Here is a 15,487-nt window from a genome sequence, read left to right on the forward strand (position 1 = left end):
CGTCCAATATGGCTGCCTCTCCTCACCAATATGGCTGCCTCACCTCACCACTACAACAGTTCTCTTCTCCAATATGACTGCCTCTAACGTCCAATATGGCTGCCTCTCCTCACCAATATGGCTGCCTCACCTCACCACTACAACAGTTCTCTTCTCCAATATGGCTGCCTCTAATGTCCAGTATGGCTGCCTCTCCTCACCAATATGGACGCCTCCCCTCACCAATATGGCCGCCTCTCCCTTACCAATATGCCTACCATTCTGTCTCCTCCAGGGGCCAAACTCCAGCACTGAGTTGAGCACCATGCTGCTGCCTCGCCCGGTGTCCAGAGAAGAGCACGTGCGGAGGGACCGAGCTCTGAGTGGGGCCAGCTATCTAACAGATGCCTTGGAGGGTAAGGGGCCTCTGTACCAGTGTTTATTTTGGCACTCTTTTTATTATTTAGTCTAATTTTAGTCATTTTGACAGAAATATAATTAAGTCACATTTTTGTAATTTGAAGAAGTATTTAGTCTAGTTAATGTCAAAATGCCGAAAACAGTGGGCCATTTTAGTCAACTAAATGCCCTTTCATTTTAGTCACATTTGAGTCACATCACATTAACCTATAGTAAACATAAATTCCTGACTTCAATGTGCACACAATACATAGCCTTGCCATACCAACATATTTGTCTTTATATCATCCTATCGCATCTCTTCCAAACACCAAATAGGCAGAAGAGCACATTACTCTGCAGCAGATAAAAAATCACACCCATTGACATACTGTAGCTACAATATATTGTAATCAAAGTTCTGTCATAAGTAGTGGTCTGATAGGTTGCAGCCAACCAACTAGCTAGCATTATCAATCTGTTACAATCTGTTTTTACCTGAGCATATACAGTATATTGGGATCTTTCAAATGTGTCTTGAAGTTGGTAGTATATTTCCCCGTCAACTTGTGGGTGCAAATGCTGTCTTCTCCCGTGGAAATGTGGCATTTGGTCTTGTTTGAATCAACACGATAAGTTAAATGGCTCGCCCCCTTTTCTACCGGGAGCTTGTACCAAAGGGTGAGTAGCTATCTTATTTGTATCAATGATTTGTTGCCACCAGATTGGAGAACGGTTGCCAGGCAGAGAGGTGACTCGTGAATGACCTGGGCATGGTATATATTTTCCACCAATGACAGCATCGCAAAGTTGCAATGAGAAAGCCTTACAATTCTGCTAATGTCATGCATGCTTTTGATTGGACCAAACAAATATCACTGAAAAGCTCTCAATCTCTCCAAAAACTCTTGTCCAGTCCACTTAGTAGTCAGATTTGAGACACAGAGATAAGTTTCAAGTTTCATGTTTTGAGTTTCAGGTTTTAATGTCACATGCACAAGTACAGTAAAATACCTTTCTTGCAAACTCAAAACCCAACAATGCAATAATCAATAACAATGTAATATAATAAAAAACACACGAGAAATAAGAAGAAATATGAAGAACACAATAAGTAAGTCAGTAAGCATAGTATATACAGGGTTAGTGCCAATACCATATTAACAATGTGCAGAGATTCTGGAGTGATGGAGATAGATATGTATAGGCTTAAGGTGACTAGGCAACAGGATATAAGATTTTCAGAGTAGCAGCAGCTTGTATGTGGGTGTGTGTGTAGAGTCAGAATAAAGGTATGTGCATATTATGTGTGAATGTGTAGATAATGAGTGAGTGTGTGAGTGTGTAGGACCCTGTGAGTGTGCATAGAGACAATACAAAATACAAACACAAGGTCAGTTAAGATATTTGTCTCATCTCGTTTTCGGCAGCCGAAATGAAAAATATATTTAGTTTAGTTAAAAAAAAATCTGGGTGTATTTAGTTAGTTATCGTCTTTTACTGAACAATTTTACTGAGTTACAGTTAATGTAAGGAAATCAGTCAATTTAAATAAATTCATTAGGCCCTAATCTATTAATTTCACGACTGGGCAGGGGCGCAGCCATGGATGGGGCTGGGAGGGCATAGGCCCACCCACTTAGGAGTCAGGCCCACCCACTGGGAATGAGTTTTTCCCCACAAAAGGGCTTTATTACAGACAGAAATACTCCTCCGTTTCATCTGCTTTCCGGGTGTCTGGTTTCAGACAATCACACAGATGAAGAAGCCGGATGTGGAGGTCCTGGGCCGACGTGGTTACATGCGGTTGTGAGGCTGGTTGGAAGTACTGCCAAATTCTCTAAAATGACGTTGGAGGTGGCTTATGGTAGAGAAATTAACATTCAATTCTCTGGCAAGAGCTCTGGTGGACATTCCTGCAGTCAGCGTGCCAATTGCATATTATGATCATGTTCCCACAAACTCTGATAGCCACTGGTCTCTGTGGACCATCAAGGTGACCATTGTGTGAGCACAGGAGCTCCTCATATCTGCTGAGGCTTGAGGCTGTCCTCAATTGTACACCGTCCGTGCCTATGGACTAGATAGAGGGTGACAGTTCAGCAGAAGCCACAGTGCAACACGACACCAACAAGTAAACACATCAGAGGCGTCACACGTTAGAGGGCCTCGCAGCTTCATCTTCAGCCTCCGTTGAGCTGCCGTCAATCTTCATCAAACTCCTCATTAGGCACCCAAGCTTGGCCCTACCAACCAACATCTGGAAAAGGCATACTGTGCTAACCTTCCTGAAGAAAATGCATAAAGAGGACATTTTTGGTGTAATTTCCAAGTCAAGTTGGATTTTCAGAAAGAGTAGTCTAAGTAGTCTAAAATCACAACTGAGGGAAGATAGAAAAGTGGATAAGTAGCAGAGTGTACATTACTTAGACACGGAACAGTCTCTTACACCACAATGGCAAAGTGTGAATTTTAAAAGTGTAACCCCCCCCCCCCTCCTCCCCCCTCTCTCTCCTCCCCCCTCTCTCTTCTCCCCCTCCTAGAACTGGAGGAGTCGCGTCAGAAGTGCCACCCGTGCTGGTATGAGTTTGCCCACAAGTACCTGATCTGGGAAAGCAGTCCGCGCTGGCTGCAGTTGAAGGCGCTGGTCAAGGTGATGGTGATGGATCCCTTCCTGGACCTAGCCATTACCATCTGCATCGTGCTCAACACCCTGTTCATGGCCATGGAGCACTACCCCATGACCGACGAGTTCAACGGCATGCTGTCCATAGGCAACCTGGTAAGTGGAGAGGAGAGGGCACAGGGGTCAGCCTTGGCGGTCACACGTATGCGTTGTTGCTGTTGTTGCTGTTGTTGTTTTTTGGCCACCGCCCTCTTTGAAGTATCTTAGTCTAGGTTCAGAGTTTTTCCTGGTCATATTAGTTAGTCAGAAAGAAAGAAAACTCTTTGCTCCATTATGTCCTATGCTGTCATTGAGATGCATGCTCATAGGTAGGTAGGGAATGAATGAATGACAGACACACTGCACAGACACTATCAGCCTAAATTGAAATGTTGATTTATTTTTACATATTCTATTATTTTATATTGCGCTAATTTCCTGTAGGTGGACAGTATGTGTTATTACGTTACACAAGCTGACGTTTTGACCACATGGAAATGAAGGCAATGAAATAATATTGTGGCATGTGCAGGAAGGTAGTACATTTTATGATTATGTTTTCAATATATCAGGAACTGTTTCTGCATACTGATTACTGATTTGGACACTTAAAAACTGTGTTTTGATTCATTTTCAAAATGGAGTTTTGACATTGGGCTATTTATCAAAAGTTATTGTCAACGGGAACCAGCAACAGCATCATTTTCAACTTATGTTTTAGGAATATAAATTGAACTTTCAACATTAAATTCCAATAGTATTCCACTAGATTAGGTAATAACTGCTGAATGAGTCCAAAAATGTCATGTGATTTATTTATTTTGATGATCCACCAGAAATCATGAAAACAAACCCGTTTTTTAGAACGGGTTTGTGTGGAGATCTAAGAAGACTGTTACATGCACAGTGCCTTCAGAAAATATTCACACCCCTCGACTTTTTTCACATTCTCTTTTGTTACAGCCTGAATGAAACATGTATTAAATTCAGATTTTGTGTCACTGATCACACAAAATACCCCATAATGTCAAAGTAAATGTTTTTAACAAATTCATTAAAAATGAAAGCTGAAATGTGCTTAACAAGTCACATAATACATTGCTTTGACTCATTCTGTGTACAATAATAGTGGTTAACATGATATTTGAATGACTACCCCATCTCTGGACCACACACATACAATTATCTGTAAGGTCCCTCAGTCAAGAAGTGAATTACAAGCACATATTCAACCATTAAGACCAGGAAGGTTTACAATGCCTCACAAAGAACAAAAAAAAAACGGACATTTAATATCCCTTTGAGCAAATCAAATCAAACCAAATGTTATTAGTCGCATGCGCCGATTACAACAGAATACAACAACTAGACCTTACAGTGAAATGCTTACTTACGAGCCCCAACCAACAATGCAGTTTAAAAAAATACGGATAAGAATAGGAAATAAAAGTAACAAGTAATTAAAGAGCAGCAGTAAAATAACAATAGCAAGACTATATACAGGGGGGTACCGGTTAGTTGAGGTAATATGTACATGTAGGTAGAGTTATTAAAGTGACTATGCATAGATGATAACAACAGAGAGTAGCAGCGGCGTAAAAGAGGGGGGGTGCAATGCAAATAGTCTGAGCAGCCATTTGATTAGGTGTTCAGGAGTCTTATGGCTTGGGAGTAGAAGCTGTTTAGAAGCCTCTTGGACCTAGACTTGGTGCTCTGGGAACCTCTTGCAGTGCGGTAGCAGAGAGAACAGTCTATGACTAGGGTGGCTCTGACACCGCCTGATATAGAGGTCCTGGATGGCAGGAAGCTTGGCCCCAGTGATGTACTGGGCCGTTCGCACTACCCTCTGTAGTGCCTTGCGGTCGGAGGCCGAGCAGTTGCCATAGCCAGGCAGTGATGCAACCAGTCAGGATGCTCTCGATGATGCAGCTGTAAAACCTTTTGAGGATCTGAGGACCCATGCCAAATCTTTTCAGTCTCCTGGTGAAGTTATTAATTACACTTTGGATGGTGTATCAATATATCCAGTCACTACAAAGATACATGCGTCCTTCCTAACTCAGTTGCCGGATAGGAAGGAAACCACTAAGGGATTTCACAATGAGGCCAATAGTCATTTTAAAACAGTAACAGAGTTTAATGGCTGTGATAGAACAAAACTGAGGATAGATCAACAACATTGTAATTACAACATTGTATTCCGAAACAAGCATCCTGTTTGCAATAAGACACTAAAGTAAAACTGCAAAAAAGTACTTTTTGTCCTGATTGCAAAGCGTTATGTTTGGGGCAAATCCAACACAACACATCACTGAGTACTGCTCTTCATATTTTCAAGCATGGTGGTGGCTGTATCATGTTATGGGTATGCTTGTCATCGGCAAGGACTTGGTAGTTTGTTTAGGGGAAAAAATACATGGAATAGAGCTAAGGCACAGGAAAAATACTAGAGGAAAAACTAGTTCAGTCTGCTTTCCAAAATACACTGGGAGACAAATTCACCTTTCATTAGGACAATATCCTAAAATACACGGCCAAATGTATACTGGAGCTGCTTACCAAGACGACATTGAATGCTCCTGAGTGGCCTAGTTACAGTTCAGTTTTTACTGAAATCGATTTGAAAATATATGGCAAGACTTGAAAATGGCTGTCTAGCAATGATCAGCAACCAACTTGACAAAACTTGAAGAATTTTTTAAAGAATAATGAGCAAATATTGTTCAATCCAGGTATGCAAAACTCTTTGATTTACCCCAAAACACACACAGCTGTAATCACTATCAAAGGTGATTCTAAGATGTATTGACTCAGGGGGTTGAATACTTATCTAATCAAGATATATTAGTGTTTATTTTTCATCAATAAAAAATATTGTATATTGTGTGAGTATTGCATGCAGATTGTTGACAGAAAAAGGACGATTAAATACATTTTAATCCCACTTTGTAACATAACTAAATGTGTAAAAAGTCTTATAGTTCCACCTTGCAAGGTATTGGGATATTGATTACCTCTGAAAATCGCTCTCAGATCCTCACAAGTGCATAGGGCATAGGGGCTAAGGGTTCATTTGGGATAACAACAGTGCAACAACCTATTAATCACACATCAATAGACATCATTCACAGCAATGAGTTTACAATCACAGTAAAAAGTCACTCGTGGTGGAATAAAGGCAAATGACCTGAATGGGATGGTATTCCTCCTGAGGTCTATTTACATTTTTGGAATATGTTAGGTCCACTATCGCTCAAAATTATTAATAAAGATGTTCACAAAGGTTCATTTGGGAGAGATGTGAATAAAAGCTTTTGATTAACTAAAATTGTCATATCACTGGTCTGTCTTTGAACATATGGGAATTGGCTCCAATTTCATTAATATGATTAAAATAATATATGCCAATTCCTCAGTCATAGTTATGACAGGCAATATCTGCTCTCCTCCGTTCAAAATCACTAGAAGCAGCAGAGATGGCAATCCAATTTCGCCTTTGCTATTCTTATTATCCATGGTTACTCAGGCCCGGGCAATTTGTCAATCAAAGGAGATAACACAAATTTCTCTAAAATCTACTGATCACTTCGTCGCATTATACACAGACAATATTTTACTATATCTAGACAATGTATCTAAATTGCTCCCAAACATATTGAAGATCAAAGATAAATTCAGCTTCATCTCAAGTTATAAAATGAATCTAAACAAATCAGCCCTACTTCCTCTCTCAAGACCCCGTTTGTCACGTTCCTGACCTGTTTTCCGTTGTTTTTGTATGTGTTTAGTATGGTCAGGGCGTGAGCTGGGTGGGTAGTCTATGTTATGTGTTTCTATGTTGGGTTCAATGTGTTGCCTGATATGGTTCTCAATTAGGGGCAGGTGTTTGACGTTTCCTCTGATTGAGAACCATATTAAGGTAGGCTGTTCACACCGTTTGTTTGTGGGTGATTGTCTTCCGTGTCAGTGTTTGTTACCACACGGGACTGTTTCGTTTGTCTAGTCTGTTCCTGTTCGTGCGTTCTTCGTTTATATGTAAGTTCTCATGTTCAGGTCGGTCTACGTCGTTTTTTGTTTTGTAATTTCTCAAGTGTATTTCGTGTTCGTCTTGTCTAAATAAATTCATCATGTCTTCACAACACGCTGCGTTTTGGTCCGATCCCTACACCTCCTCTTCAGAAGAAGAGGAGGAAAACAGCCGTTACACCGTTGGAGGACTCTATCTCTACTTATGGAATCCCAATCGTTTCTCATTTTAAATATTTTTGAGTATATATATTTATTTCATAAAACCACTGCCAGAAACATTAACAGAATGCTCAAATCAATTCAATCCGACATCCGTAGATGGAATGATAGCCCAGTTGCTTTAACCGGCAGAATATCTATTGTCAAAATGAACATATCACCATGGCTGAATTTCTGTAGTTCAATGCTTCCCATGTCTCCCCTTTCTGGCTGTTGGGATAAAATTCATAGTGCGGATTCAAAATGTATATGACAAGGTAAACAATCCCAGATAAAATTAACAGATTTACACTAGCATTTAGCCCCAGCCTAAATCGGTTTGGACATGGTTCTTATATATTAAGAGTGAAATATGGTGTCTCCTATTGCCTGGAAGAGGTGGTCTTCACTGATACTGTATATCCCTTAAACTATGTAAACTAGGCTTTGGTTATTGCTCACACAATTTGTTTGGTGCAAAATTGAAAACAATGTAACTGGGATTCAAAATGGCATGCCCATACTCCAATATTTGTGATCTGGAGGGTGGCCTTTTACATTCCCCCTCAAAGGTCCAAATGTGGAATTCGTACCTTTACTGATATCATGGGCAGTAACGGTTTGAGAGCATTCTAAGATTTGAAAGATACATACTAGGGTTAGGCCATATCCAGATTTCCATATCGTCATATAGTTTCTGTACCATACCGGGGTATACGGTATTACTGAATGTGCACACAAGGGGCGCTGGACTATGGACTACCTTGGGAAACCCAACTAACAATCCATCCAATGATGGGATTCATAAATAAATTATATGGGCTCACAAAAGGACTATAATATATAAACAACTTTTGGAAAGCTCATATTTTGAGCTAGCCATTAAAAAAGTATGATCCACAGATCTAATTGAATCTGAACAACCCTTTAACTGGAAGAGAATAATGAAAAATAGGACTTTGGCATCCCGTAATCCGAACAAACAATTTATACATTTTAAGTTTGTTCATAGACTGTATTTAACACCAAGGAAACGTTTTACAATTACATTTCCCCCAACTCCCAACTATTCACTGTGTCCCCTAAATCAGGTAGGCATATTTGTTCATTGAATGTGGGAGAGTCCTGCAGTTAAATGCTTCTGGGGCAAAGTTACAACATTTATTTTGAACAGCATAAATTGAAATATTCAATGCTTTGCATCTATTATGTTACTTAAAGATGATAGCCCTTTGAATCTCTCAATCAATCAGAGAATATTACTGCTGCGGAAAAAAATGTTGGCTCTAAGACGGCAACCACCTCTCCCATTTAATCAGTGGATACAGTTACTGTTGGAATTTATAACATTAGAATGATCAAAAGCGAGAATGAATGGTGCCAGTCAAGGAACAATTGAGGCCTAGGCGGGGTGGGAAACATGGTTTACGGGTGGATGGGGACTGAGGGTGGATGGGTCGATGGGGACTGAGTGGGGATGGGTGGATGGGACTGAGGGGGGATGGGTGAAGGTCATCTTTGTATGCATTTGATTTTGTACCTGTAAAAACCAGAGTCACGAAAAAACATGATGTTCCCTTAAGTCAGTAAACCCAGTTATGTGTGTTTGTATATTATCTGCAGGTTCTCTATAGTGCTGAGTATGGGCCCTGGTCAAAAGTCGAGCACTGTAGAGCACTATACAGTATAGGGCAGGGCTACCTAATCCTCTTCCTGGAGATCTACCTTCCTGTGGGTTTTCAGTCCAACCCTAATTTAACACACTTGATTCTACGAATTAGCTGCTCAACAAGACCTTAACTAGCTGAATCAGATATGCTAAATTAGGGTTGGACTGAAAACCTACAGGACAGTAGATCTCCAGGAAGAGGGTTGAGCAGCCCTGGTATAGGGCAGCCAAAGTCAACTGGCGGACCGCAGTCCGGGTCTGGACAACATCGTATTTTGTTATATAAAAGTCAATAAATTGGGGGGATTGGAGGGACGCCATGTGCGACTGACGTGTTTTCCGTTTGCTCCCGTGGTATTTTTAAAGTTTATGTGAATTTTGCAGCAGAACCGTATTTATTTTCATATATTATTTTGGTGATCCCTTCCCGTAAAAACCAAGACTACTTTACTTCCAAATATCAGCATGTCGACGAAACATAAGGCCAAAAGCATGACTTTGAGAAAACCCGGCCTACAAGACACACTCTCATCACCGCCCTCCCCTGAGCCTGACGGCCCGGGGACTGATACTTTACCCGGGGGGGCGGCTTGGCCTGGCGGCGCTGAAGTGAACATTCTCGAGGCCATCAAACTACTACGCTCTGAGATAGTTGAAATGAAAACGGAGGTGGTTGCTACGATTGAGGCCCGAATAAAGGAGGTTTCTGATACTTTAAAAGCAGATCTAACCATCCTGCGGAACGAGACGGTGCCGGCAATCGCATCACTCAAAACAACAATGGAGTCGCACACTACAACGATTGCAGCACTGGAGACCTTCGCTACAAATGTCTCCGACTTAACTACATCCCTGGAGGCTGACGTGAAACGCCTAGCTGCGGATTTGAAAAAGGTGAAGGAGAGCTGTGTAAGTTTGGAGGGATTCTCTCGCCGCAATAACCTGAGACTTGTATCAGTCCCAGAGTCAGCGGAAATGCCTCGCGCCACGGATTTCGTTTCTGGGCTGCTGAAGGATGTTCTTGCCTTAGATGAAAAGCCCCTGATTGATCGTGCCCACCGGTCGCTGCGCCCAAAGCCCCGGGATGGGGAGAGGCCCCATGACATAATTCTTCGAGTGCACTTTTTCCATGAGAAGATGGAGATTCTCCGACGAGCCCGCAATACCACTCTGAGCTTTCAAGGACAGAGCTTCTCCATCTACCAGGACTACTCCCCCACTGTTTCCAGGCAGCGCGCAGCTTTCGGACAGGCCAAACGACTACTTCGGGACCATCCAGGTGTGAAGTACGGACTGCAATTCCCGGCCCGTTTATGGCTATCTCATGATGGTAAAGACTACACATTTGAATCTCCGGATGAGGCTCTCTCTCACATTCAACGTCACATCAAGAAGTCTTGAACTTGCTCATAGTTCAGCAACTGTTGCTTGCGAACTGTGGATAGTAAGTAACCCACCTGTGGTACAATTATGTTTAGCTACAACATGCTAATTTTGTATAGTTGAGGAGTTGGCGTACCCATTCAGGCTTATTTGATGTGATCTAATGTTTTGATCATCTAGTGTGCTTGCCTTACAAGCATTCAGTCATTTTAATTTCATTGTATTGCGGTTTTACTATACTCCTGTGTTTTCTAGGCTGTCTTGCTCACCTATTCAGTTTGTTTACATAGTGTCTCAGTGACTCAAAATATTCTTGGTTATTTGCTTACTGCATCCGTTTGCATTGACCCAGTAAACAGTAAATGCTTCCCGAGGCGACACGTTTTTTGGGGTCTTCACTTAAATTTTAAAAGTTCTGAGCGTCATTTATGCCCAGCAAGCGTTCAACGTTGCGCACACGTAGTTTTTTGGTCTTGGTTGTAAGCTGTCTCAGCATTCAACTAGACAACTATTATAATAATAATAATTATTATTATTTTTGATTGTCTTACTACGATTTCCTTACTTCAAATTAGGTTTTCGGCTGAGAGCCTTTATACATTCTATTTATTTTCTTTATTTTCTCTCTCAAATGCCTGTTATAAGACTGGGAATATAATTATATACATCTACAAGTGGTGCTTTTGTAATTTCGTCTGCACAAGGGATTCACTTTAATTTTTTTTATTTAAAAAATGATTATCTCTTTTTGCTGTTTGATCCACTAACAAAACACGACTTTAAAGAGCGGGACTGTGGGTTTAGGTTTAAGACCGCACTCTCACAGACATACTGTGCGAAGAGAACATGTTCTATTTAGGCTTGTACCTCGTTTGGGGAGGTACTGTCTGGGATGGGGGGAGGGGGTGGGGGGAGGGGTTGAATTGTTCAGTTCTAATGTTGTCATTCTGTCTTTTTTTTTTTTTTTTCTGTACTTTTTCCAAACATCTACCACCGTACATTATTACTCTGAGACAAGTTATTCTGGGGTTTTTGGGCGCTCATTGCTTTTCCATTCTATGCTCTAATGACAGGGTTGTATAACGGGAATGCCCAGAGGGGCCGAAACAATGCGATCAAGTACATTTCGTGGAACACCAAAGGGGTTAATAACCCAGTGAAGCGTAAGAGGGTGTTGACACACTTAAAGGGTTTGAATGCAAATGTTGCATTTCTACAAGAGACTCACTTGAGGACTGGTGAGCACTTTAGGATGCGTAGGGACTGGGTTGGTCAAGTGTTCCACTCTAACTTTCATAGTAAATCAAGAGGGGCTGCCATTTTGGTTGATAAAGCCACTCCCTTTGTAGCTTCTGAGGTTATCGCTGATCCTAAGGGACGATACGTCATAGTAACCGGTAAACTGTTTTCTACCCCTCTTGTTTTGGCTAGTGTTTATGCTCCCAATTGGGATGACACAAGTTTCATTTCTTCCTTTTTGTCTGCTATACCCAATTTAGATTCTCATTTGTTGATTTTAGGGGGGGATTTCAACTGCAAAATGTCCCCAGTTCTTGACAAGTCCTCACGAACAACTACAGGCCCATCTAAATGTGCCCTACTTATTCAAGCCTTTCTTCAGAAATATGCCATGTTTGAGGCCTGGCGTTTCCTACATCCTACAGATAGACAGTATTCCTTTTATTCTCATGTTCATCAAACATACTCCCGGATTGATTACTTCTTTTTGGACAAAAAACTTCTGCCTAACCTTCGGCAGTGTACTTACAAGAGTATTGTTATTTCTGACCATTCACCATTAGTGCTTGAACTAGAGTTTCCCCAGCGACCTCCTATGTGTTATCAATGGCGTCTTAACCCCATTTTACTCTCAGATAAGGAGTTTGTCAACTTCATTTCTTCTGAAATCACCTTATTCCTAGAAACTAATTCAACACCAGGTATGTCCTGCTCTACCATATGGGAGTCTCTCAAAGCATACCTACGTGGCCAAATTATTTCTTATACAGCCAACCAAAACAGAGTTCGCTCTCAGCGACTTCGGGACCTGAGCGAATCCATAGCCACATTGGATGAGAAGTATGCCACGGTTCCTTCCTCTGATCTGCATAAAGAGCGCCAACTACTCCAATCTGAATTTGATGAGCTTTCTACCAGGCAAGCTGAACAGTTACTCTTGCGAGCTCGGTACAGAGTGTATGAACAAGGCGACAAGGCCAGTAAACTCCTTGCACATCAGATCCGTAAATCTGAGGCCTCACGTTTAATCCCACAAATAAGGACCCCGTCTGGTGCCACCACAGTTATACATAAAGAGATCAATGATCAATTCAAACAATTTTATTCTGCGCTATACACCTCTGAATCCCCTCAAGACCCTTTGCTGATTGATTCCTTCTTTAATGGCCTGAATATGCCTTCAATTGATACAGACACCCATGACTGTCTAGAAGAAGAATTTACACCTGAGGAGATTGCAACAGCAGTGTCCGCAATGAAAAGTGGTAAATCACCGGGTCCGGATGGTTTTCCAACCGAATTTTACAGGACGTTTTCTGGTCTGCTTTGCCCATTCTTGTCTCGACTATTTGCAGAGTGCCTTAATACCTCAAAGCTACCGCCTAGTCTTTATCAGGCTTCAATTTCATTACTATTAAAGAAAAACAAAGACCCCCTGGAATGTGGATCCTATCGCCCAATCTCGCTTTTAAACTGTGATTACAAAATCCTAGCCAAGCTTTTAGCCATCCGTATGGAAGGCTCGCTGCATCAAGTAATACACTCTGACCAGACTGGCTTTGTGAGAAATAGGCATTTGTTTTTCAATATTAGGCGCCTTATGAATATACTGTACTCCCCTGCGTCGGAGGACCCAGAGGTGGTGGTCTCACTTGATGCAGAAAAAGCATTTGACCGCGTTGAGTGGGATTACCTAACAGCTACCCTTTATAGATTTGGCTTTGGCCCCAAATTCATTGCGTGGATAAAGATTCTTTATTTTTCCCCCATGGCTTCGGTACGGACTAACAACTTGTCCTCTGACTATTTTCCCTTGCACCGCGGATCCAGACAGGGCTGTCCACTCTCCCCCTTGTTGTTTGCTTTGGCAATCGAACCTCTCGCCATTGCACTACGCTCTAATGATGCCATTCAAGGAATAATCCGGACGGGCTCAGAGCAGAAAGTCTCGCTATATGCGGATGACCTCCTTTTGTTTATCTCTAACCCTGATACCTCATTGCCACGCGCCTTATCTGTTCTTAAAAGGTTTGGATCAATCTCAGGGTACAAGCTGAATCTAGGCAAGAGTGAGCTTTTTCCTGTAAACAAGGCTGCTTTAAAGTGCTCTTTTACAAGTTCTCAGTTTAGGATTGTCCGGGATCAATTCACCTACTTGGGAGTTAAAGTGACAAGGAAATATTCAAATCTGTTTCAGGAAAACTTGGTTGCTCTAGCAGACAGTTTGAAACAATCTTTTACTTTTTGGAATGCGCTACCTCTTTCTCTTATCGGAAGGATTAATGTCATTAAAATGAGTGTGTTGCCCAAATTTCTATATTTATTTCAATGTTTACCCATTTTTATTCCAAAATCTTTTTTTATTTCACTGGATCAAACATTCATGCATTTTATTTGGGATGGCAAGGTACCACGGATTGGTAGAAAACATTTACAGAAGCCTAAGTCATTGGGGGGTTTAGCTCTACCAAATTTTCAGACATACTATTGGGCTGCAAATTTCAGAGCCCTTCTGTACTGGCTGCAGACTGATCCTACTGGCCCTAGACCAATCTGGGTCCAGATGGAGTCTGAATCGTGTAAACCTGCTGCACTTTCTTCTGTGTTGTGCTCGTCTCTCCCAGTGTCCCTAGGCAAAAGGTGTGTCAACCCAATTGTAAAGCAGTCTCTTAAAATTTGGAATCAGTTCCGTTTAGCCTTTGGCCTCCGAGGCTTTTCTCTATCAGGCCCAATCAATCAGAACATTTTATTTCCTCCATCTTTGAATGATGGGGCTTTTGGCATCTGGCACTCACTAGGCCTCTCCTCACTAGCCCAATTATTCTTTGATGATACATTTGCCTCTTTTGCTCAGCTACAGGAAAGGTTCAACCTCCCCCAATCCCACTTTTTCCGCTATCTCCAGACTAGGAACTTTGTCAGAGCTAACACACCTGAATTTCCCCATAGGCCTGTGAATACAGCTATAGAGAGCATCCTGGAGCTGAACAAGCTTCCTAGGGGCGCAATTTCAGATGTATATGCAATCATTCATGACTTACAGAACCCTTCTTTGGTGCCTTTAAAGACTCGATGGGAAAAGGATTTGGGGGAGGAACTTGGGGAAGACACCTGGGAATCTGTGCTGCGCAGGGTGCATTCGTCCTCTTTTAGCACTAGACACAGCCTCATTCAATTCAAGGTGGTTCACCGTATCCACTGGTCTGGGGCCAGACTTGGAAGAATATTCTCTGATTTTGATCCTACCTGTGTCAGATGTAAAATTGAACCAGCCACACTGTTGCATATGTTCTGGGGCTGTCATAAACTGTCAGGTTTCTGGGAATTAATATTTAAATGTTTCTCTGATATATATAACACTGTTATAGATCCCTCTCCCCTTACAGCCCTTTTTGGAGTACTGCCCATAGGCACCCCCCTGTCAAGAATCCAGTCGGACACTGTTGCTTATACAACTCTTTTAGCTAGACGGCTAATACTACAGAACTGGAAGATGGCAGCTCCCCCATCTTATAAATATTGGGTGAGAGATGTGTTGTGCTCTCTGAAACTAGAAAAAATTAAATTCAATTCACGTGGGAACCCCAAACTGTTTAATGAGGCTTGGGCTCCATTCCGGTCTTACTTTAAACAGTCCATCCTCTGATGGCATTCCTATTAAAACCAAAATAAGTCTGTATTTGACCCCCCTGTGACTTAGAGGTTGGATGAGCATTTCTCTGTGTTTTTTTCTGGGGTGGGGGTGGGGGGCATTAAGGTTGATGTGCTTATTGATTGTGACCTGCGGATGCCTTGTTCATCTTGCCCGGGCAGAGACTAAGGTGTGAGCTTGTTTTTCCCAGTTATTTTTATTTTTTAATTCTGTTCACGCCTACATAAAATTATTATTATTCATTTTTTATTTTAAAGCATTGTAAACTTTTTAT

General features: G+C 41.7%; 1 protein-coding gene across 1 annotated transcript in view; it reads left to right on the forward strand.

Moving 5' to 3' along the window:
• LOC120051023 (sodium channel protein type 4 subunit alpha-like) overlaps positions 1 to 15,487 on the forward strand; it is a 158,403-nt gene that overhangs the window by 57,260 nt on the left and 85,656 nt on the right. The window contains exons 12-13 of the mRNA XM_038997609.1: positions 275 to 395; positions 2,922 to 3,160. Of these exons, the coding sequence (XP_038853537.1) occupies positions 275 to 395; positions 2,922 to 3,160 (360 nt within the window). The remainder of the gene's footprint in view (positions 1 to 274; positions 396 to 2,921; positions 3,161 to 15,487) is intronic.

Source organism: Salvelinus namaycush, chromosome 7 (assembly GCF_016432855.1).
Source record: "Salvelinus namaycush isolate Seneca chromosome 7, SaNama_1.0, whole genome shotgun sequence".
Classification (NCBI taxonomy): Eukaryota; Metazoa; Chordata; class Actinopteri; order Salmoniformes; family Salmonidae; genus Salvelinus; species Salvelinus namaycush.